This window comes from Falco peregrinus (assembly GCF_023634155.1).
Source record: "Falco peregrinus isolate bFalPer1 chromosome 12 unlocalized genomic scaffold, bFalPer1.pri SUPER_12_unloc_4, whole genome shotgun sequence".
Classification (NCBI taxonomy): domain Eukaryota; kingdom Metazoa; phylum Chordata; class Aves; order Falconiformes; family Falconidae; genus Falco; species Falco peregrinus.
The window spans coordinates 1-7,557 of record NW_026599552.1 but is presented as its reverse complement, the minus strand read 5'-3'; the positions used below and the strand labels follow the sequence as shown (position 1 = coordinate 7,557).

Here is a 7,557-nt window from a genome sequence, read left to right as displayed (position 1 = left end):
ACCCGTCGGGTTGGGGACGGCTGGCTGGGGGCTTGGTGGGGGGGTGGGGGGCAGCCCACAGCCCCCCTCGGTGCTGCCGCGGTGCTGAGCAGGGCTGTAGGCCCCGGGGCTCCGGTTATTTTTGCCGCTCTCGTTGCGTTGGGTGGGAGAAGGCGGCAGAGTTTGCTCCGGGGCCGTCCGGTGGTCCCCAGCCCTCCCACCCCACGGCGCAGCCGTGTGGGGTCCCTGGAGGGGACGGGGCTGTTGTTTCCAGTGACCCCCCCCACGGCCTCCCTGCCTCCATCACCCCCAGACCCCCGTGTTGTCCCCTCCGGGGTGCCGGACCCCCTGGCCGGGGTGCTGGGCAGGTCTGGGTGAGCCAGGGCCACGTGGCCCCACGTGGACCCCAACCCCTCGTGGGGTGCAGGATGGGGACCGCGGCCTGTGGCCTCGGCGCGGCTCCGTGCCTGGAGCCCCGGGGGGGGCTCCCCGAAGGGTGCCCGAGCTCCGGGGGGTCCCTTTCCAAAGGGTGCTGGGTGCCCCCAGGGGGGGTCCTTCTCCGTGGGGTGCCCCGGTGCCACGTGGGGATGCCCGCTGCTTCCTCTGCCGGGATGCCCGTGTCCCGCTGCCGGCTCTCCCGGGGGTCCCCGGTGCCCCGGACCCCCCTTCGCTCCGTGCCGGCTTCCCGGTGCTGCTTGCCCGGGGTTGGCGCTGGCGGAGCCGCGCACCGGGGGCGGTGGCGGCCCCGGCTCCTCCCCGGTGGCGGCGGGAAGGCGGAGCCGGGCCGCCGCCGCCTCCCAACAATAGCGCGGCCGGGCCGGGCCGGGATGAAGCCGCCGCCGCCGCCGGGACCGGCCCCGGGGCCGCTCTGAACGGGGACGGGCGACGCCACCGGGAGCCCTGGGCGTGAGTGCGCGGGGTCGGTGCGCGGGGCCGGCCCCGGTTCCGGTGCGCACGGGGCGACCGGTGCGGGGAGGCACCGGCACCGGTGGCGGGGGGAGCCCCGGGGGAAGCGGGGGGTGCGGCACCGGGGAAGCGCTGGGGGGGCCTGTCTACACCCCGGGGGTGCTGTGCGCCGGGTGCTGTGCGTCCCGGTGCCCCGGGGCTGGGGGTGCTGTGCATCCCGGGCTGAGGCCGGTACGTGGGGATTTGTACGGTCCGGTGCCCCGGTGCTCGTGCCAGGGGTGCTGGGCATCCCGGTGCCCCAGTGTTGGTGCTGGGGGTCCCAATACTCTGCTGCTGGGGATGCGGTGTATCCCAGTGCTCACGGGTCGGTGCCAGGGGTGCTGGGCCTACTGGTGCCCCGGTGCTGGGGGTGCTGGGCATCCCAGTGCCCCAGTGCTGGGGGTGCTGTGGGTCCCAATACTCTGCTGCTGGGGATGCGGTGTATCCCAGTGCCCAGGGGTGCTGTGCATACTGGTGCCTCAGTGCTGCGGGTGCTGGGCATCCTGGTGCCCTGCTGCTGGGGGTGCTGGGCATCCCAGTGCCCCAGTGTTGGTGCTGGGGGTGCTGTGGGTCCCAATACTCTGCTGCTGGGGATGCGGTATATCCCAGTGCCCAGGGCTGCTGTGCATACTGGTGCCCCAGTGCTGGGGGTGCTGGGCATCCCGGTGCCCCAGTGTTGGTGCTGGGGGTGCTGTGGGTCCCAATACTCTGGTGCTGGGGATGTGGTGTATCCCAGTGCCCAGGGCTGCTGTGCATACTGGTGCCCCAGTGCTGGGGGTGCTGGGCATCCCGGTGCCCAGTGCTGGGGGTGCTGTGGGGTCCCAATACTCTGCTGCTGGGGATGCGGTATATCCCAGTGCCCAGGGGTGCTGTGCATACTGGTGCCCCAGTGCTGGGGGGTGCTGGGCATCCCATTGCCCTGCTGCTGGGGGTGCTGTGCCTGCCAGTGCCCCGGTGCTGGGGGTGCTGGGCTCCCCCCACCCCCCGCGAAGGGACAGGGGTGCCTGGGCTGCACGAGGGGTCCCTGGGGCTCCGGGTACCAGCGGGGTTGGGGACCTCGGGGCTCCCCTGAGGCTCCATCCCCCTTCTCAGCCCCGTTCTCCCCAACAGGTGACACCGCGTCAGGCCGGGGCTGGGGGCGTCCTGCAGGAGGTACGAGGGAACAGGGGGGCCAGGGGCCAGGGGCCAGTGGGGACCCCGGCCTGACGTGTGTCCCCCCGCAGCCAGCGATGTCGGAGAGCGTGGCCGAGGTGCCGGGAGATGGGAGCCCCCGCGGTGCTGGGCGAGACGGGCACCAGCCACGAGCTGCTGCAGCGGCTGCGGGAGCTGGAGGTACGATGTGGGCCAGGAGTCGTGGCCACCGAGAGCCAGGGCCACCGGGCAGCCGTGGCTGGTGCCACTGGGCCACTGTGGCCACCAGAAACTAGAGCCACCAGGCAGCCGTGGCCATTGCCTTCAGGCAGCTGTGGCCACTGCCATGGGGTACCTGTGGCTACTGCCACCATGCAGCCGTGGCCACTGTGAGTCTGTGGCCAGCGTCACCGTGCAGCAATGGCCACCGTGAATCTGTGGCTGGTGCCACCAGGAAACCGTGGCCGCTGTGAGTCTGTGGCTGGTGCCACCAGCCTTCAGGTGGCTGTGGCCACCGCCACCGTGCAGCCGTGGCCACTGTGAATCTGTGGCCAGTGTCACCGTGCAGCCGTGGCCATTGCCTTCAGGCACCTTGTGGCCACTGCCACTTTGTAGCCGTGGCCACCGTGAATCTGTGGCCGGTGTCACCATGCGGCCATGGCCACTGTGAGTCTGTGGCTGGTGCCACCAGCCAGCTGTGGCTATTGCCTTTAGGTGGCTGTGGCCACCACCACCGTGCAGCCGTGGCCACCGTGAATCTGTGGCCGGTGTCACCGTGCAGCCATGGCCACTGTGAATCTGTGGCTGGTGCCACCAGGAAACTGTGGCCACTGTGAGTCTGTGGCTGTGGCCACCAGGAAACTGGCCACTGTGAGTCTGTGGCTGGTGCCACCAGGCAGCCCGCGGCCATTGCCCACCGTGCAGCCGGTGCTGCGGAGCTGCAGCCCAGACGCCACGGTGAAGGGCAGCACCTTCCTGCTTTCCATGGCCCTTGTGTGCCACCGCTCCTGGGGCAACCCTGTCCCTCCGTGAGTGGCCACCAGGCAGAGGAGGGTCCTCTTGGTGCCATGGCGGGGGGGGTGTCCACGTGCCAGGGCCCCCCAACCACATCCCCCCTCTGTTCCCAGGCGGAGAACTCAGCCCTGGCCCAGGCCAATGAGAACCAGCGGGAGACCTACGAGCGCTGCCTGGACGAGGTAGTGGGGGGGGAGGGGGGACACGGGACACGTGTGTGCACACGCGTGTGCCAGGGCACGAGGCTGCCTGTGCCCTCGCACCCCCCCAAGCCCCCCCCCCCCCCCTTCTCCTCCCCAGGTTGCCAACCATGTGGTGCAGGCGCTGCTCAACCAGAAGGTGGGTGTTGGGGGGGCTGGGGGAGCGCTGGGCGGTTGGGGGGAGGGGGGGGGTCCTGGCTGATGCCCCCCACCCCCCCCCCCCCCCCCCCCCCCATCCTGCTGCGGCCAGGACCTGCGCGAGGAGTGCATCAAGCTGAAGAAACGGGTCTTCGACCTGGAGCGCCAGAACCAGGCGCTGAGCGACCTCTTCCAGCAGAAGCTGCAGCTCTCGGCCGGATCCTTACCCCAGGTGCAGACATCCCAGTGCCCCGCTGTCTGGTGGGGGGGTGTGTGTCATGGGCCAGACCTCCCCCCCTCCCCCCCCCAAAGCTTAACCTGGCGTCTCCCCCCTTCTCCAGCTGCCGCTGCACCCAGTGCCGGTGCCCCCCGACGCCCCAGCCAGCCCCCCGCTGGGCTCTGCCGAGCAGCCGCCCCCCCCGCTGCCCCCCAGCTGCTGCATCCCGCTGCCAGAGGTGGGTACTGGTGTCCCCCCCACCCCCCTCCTCCGTCCCTGGATCCCCCTCTCTGGGCTGTGGCATCCCCCTCCCCATACTCGTGCCATCACCTTTCCCAAGCGGGTGGTGTCCCCAAGCCTGTGGTACCCCCCTTGCCGGGCCCGTGGCGTCCCCTCCTCTGTCCCCATCCCCGTCCCCCGCCCCAGGTCCGTTGTGCCCCCCACCCTGAGCCCCCTACCATCGCCCTTTTCCAAGCCTGTCTGCCCACGGTGTCCCTGTCCCTGAGGTGCCCACCTCTCCGTGACGGTGGCCTTGACCTCTCAGAGCCCCTCTCCCCCAACCCCTCTGCCCCCAGCATCCTCCTCCCCAAGTCCATTGTGTTCCCAGCCCTGTCCCCCCCCTCCCCTCTTGGTGTCCCCAGGGTACCCCCAGCCCCAGCACGGTGCCGTGGGGCTCAGCCCGTGGGGTGACGGTGCCTGGACCCCACAGGTGCTCCCAGCGGTGCCATCGGGCAGCCCCGGGCTCAGCCCCGGCGCCCCCCCCCTGGACGCCCTCTCCCCCTTTCTTCAAGAAAAAAGCCCAAATCCTGGAGGTTCTGCGCAAGCTGGAGGAGACGGACCCGCTGCTGGGACCCCCCCCAGCCTCCCCCGGCTCCCCCGAGCCCTGCGCTGCCCCAGGCTGGCCCCCCTGCCCGCTGCGGGCACCAGGGGCTGCCGGGGGGTGGCGGGGGGCTGAGGGCAGCCCCTGTTCCTCGCCGGAGGAGGCTGCACCGCCGCGGGGGGCCCTGCTCAGCGCCTTGGCCGAGCGGCTGCTGCGGGGTGACGGGGGGGGGTGCTGCCGGCGCAATGGCGAAGCTCCAGGGGGACCCCCCCCGGCAGCGGCGCGGGGAGCACCCTGCGTTCCTGGGGCTCTACCCCCCAGGTGAGGAGAGCCCCGAGGGGGGCTTCGCCCCCGCTCTCCCCTGGTGGGGGGGGCAACCCTTTGCCCTCCCCTCCCAAGGTGCTCAAGCTGCCTCCCCCCCCCGGGGGGCTGCGCCTCAGCCCCCAGCTCGCCCACCCCTCCAAGATCCCGTGCCGCAGCGGCAACCCCGAGGCTTCGCCGGCGCTCAGCCGCCGGCCTTCCCCTGATGCCCCCCTGGAGCCCAGCTCCCCCGAGCCCCCCGCCTTCCCCCCTCCTTGCACCTACGAGGCAGCCGAGCAGCCCCCCAGGCCGCCAGGACCCCCGGCCGGTGGGGAGCGGGCAGCCGCCTCCCCCCCTAGCACCCGCCGTGGCACAGGGGGCTCAGCCCCCTCTCGCCGCCCCGGCAAGAAGCCCTCCGAGCCGGGCTACTTGCCCTTCAAGGAGCGCCTGGCTGCCCTGGGCAAGCTGCGGGGGGCTGAGGGCCGTGAGACCCCCGGGCCGGGCCGGCCCGAGCGGGGCCACGGCGCTGAGCTGCGCCCCCCCACCCCGGGGGGGGTTGGGGGGCAGCCTGAAGCACCCCGAGCCGGCGCATGGTGGGGAGCCCCTGGCCCGGTGCTACTTTTCAGGCTCCATGGGCGAGCCCGGGACAGGTGGGGGGCAAGGGGCGCCCCGCCGGTGGCAGGACCCCCCCCGCGGGCTCCCCCGGCGCCCCCCGCCAAGGCCACCCGCAGCCCCCACGGCAGCCCCACCAAGCTGCCCACCAAGGCGGGCACCGGCATAAAGCGGGACGCCGCGGGGCGAGGAGCCGCCCGGTGCCAAGGCGGTGGGGGTCCCCCACAAAACGCCGCCGGCTCCTGAACCCCCCCCTGCTACGGGACCACCGGCGGGGGCCACCGGGCACTCGGCCATCGAGGAGAAGGTGATGAAGGGCATCGAGGAGAACGTGCTGCGGCTGCAGGGGCAGGAGCGGGCGCCGGCGGGGCGAAGCCAAGGGGAAGGCGGCCGGTGGCTTGGCCAGTTGGTTCGGGCTCCGGCGCAGCAAGTTACCGGCTCTGAACCGTCGCGGTGACGGGGGTCGGGGTCGGGAATGGGCCGGGACACCGGCTCCCCTCCGACGGGAGGTCAAATTGGCCCGCTCGGAAGTTGGAAGCCGAAAGCCTCAACATCTCGAAGCTGATGGAGAAGGCGGAAGATCTGCGGAAGGTGCTGCGGGAGGAGCACGCCTTCCTGCAAGGGCTGGCGCTGGAGAAGGGGCGCCCGCGTGGACCCCCCCCCCGCGGCCCCGGCCACCTCCCAGTGATGTACCAGGAGGTGACGGCCGAGACCTTCATGCAGCAGCTGCTTGACAGGTCAGTGGACCCCCCCCGCCCCCCCATCCCCCAAAACCAACCCTGGGTCCCCTTTATGGGGGAGGGTGGTAGGTGCCCCCCCGCCCGACGCTGCGTTGCCCCCAGGGTGGACGGGAAGGACGTGCCCTACGAGAGCCGCCTGGAGCACAAGCGGGAGCTGTGTGACCTCCGGCGGGTCCCCCCCGACGCCAAAGACCCCCGGCTCTGCCGCTCGCCCCGCAACGGCATCGTGGGGCATCTGCGGGAGCCCCCCGATAAGGTCAGGACGCCCCTTTTCACCGCCACTGGCTCCGAGCCCCACGCCGGGGGGTGTGTGTGTGTGGGGGGATTGGGTGGCCGCTCACCCTCTGACCCCCCCCACCCTCCCCCCACCAGGTGCCAGATGTGGGGCTCCGGGATGAGCTGCCATCAGACGAGAGCTTGTCCGAGTCGGGGACATCGCAGCACTTTGCCGGTAAGGGGGTGTCGGGGGGGGGGTGTCAGGGGGGGGAATATGGTGGAGATGGGGGCACCGGGGTGGCCCCCCTCTCCCGGCACTGACGCCTCTCCTTGTGCTGGCAGCCTGCGGGTCACTGACGCGAACGCTGGACAGTGGGATCGGGACCTTCCCGCCCCCTGACTACGGGGGGGTCCCCGCCAAGAGCACCCCCAAACCACGGGGCCGTCCCGAGCCGCTAGCCGGTGCCATGCCGGCACGGCCGCCGGTCATCACCAAAGTGCCGCGCAAGGCCCGGACGCTGGAGCGAGAGGTGCCCAGCGCAGAGGAGCTGCTGGTGGCCGGCAAACACCGGAGCACCCCGGCGTGCCACCCCCCGCCCCCCCCCGGCCCGCATGGCCACTGCACTGGTCCCCAAGGTCAGTGACCCATCGTGCGGGGGGCACGCGGAGCCCCCGCTGATGGTGCTGGGTGTGCACCGATGCTCGTGCAAGGTGCAACGCGGGGGCTCAGCACCCTGGCGGGGAGATGGGGGTCATGGGTGGGGGGGCTGCAGGTCAGCACTGACACCCCCCCCGCCCCCATTTTCCCCCGCAGATGCTGGCGATGATGGTGGGAAGCCGCGGCGTGTCCAGCAGAGCAAGAACTGGACCTTCCCCAACGCCAAAGCCTGCGGTGCTGCCGACCCCTTCCTCTGCCCCCCCGGGGGGCTGGAGGGGCTGCACCGCCCCGCACTGGTAAGGGGGGCTGGGGTGGGGTGGGGGGGCTGTGGGACCACCCCACCAGCCCCGGGGTGTAATTAGTGTTGGTGGGGAGCCGGGGCAGGGGGCACAGCAAGGTCCCCCCTCACCACGCTGTCCCCCCCCAGGCGCCCGTGTGCAGCCCGGCAGGGCGTCGAGGGGCGTCCCCAGAGGCCCCCCCCCCCACTGCCCCCCGCCCTGAGCGCCAGCAGCAGCCGGACCCCCAGCGCCTCGGACATGGGGGACGAGGGCAGCACGGAGGCGCGGTCGCGGGATGGGGGGCACGGC

The 7,557-nt window shown here is 72.4% G+C and overlaps 1 protein-coding gene across 1 annotated transcript; it reads left to right on the top strand.

Moving 5' to 3' along the window:
• On the top strand, positions 1 to 7,551 carry LOC129783249 (nck-associated protein 5-like; the record flags this gene model as incomplete). The annotated part of the gene is given in 18 exon segments (XM_055793221.1): positions 1 to 885; positions 2,035 to 2,076; positions 2,148 to 2,256; positions 3,183 to 3,251; positions 3,370 to 3,408; positions 3,520 to 3,639; positions 3,749 to 3,862; positions 4,334 to 4,358; positions 4,408 to 4,763; positions 4,766 to 5,562; positions 5,564 to 5,723; positions 5,725 to 5,874; positions 5,876 to 6,093; positions 6,199 to 6,352; positions 6,469 to 6,547; positions 6,655 to 6,948; positions 7,127 to 7,266; positions 7,398 to 7,551. Coding segments are annotated over 16 exon segments (2,941 nt in total), but the record flags the coding sequence as incomplete, so codon positions are not given.
• Between the last annotated feature and the right edge of the window lie 6 nt (positions 7,552 to 7,557).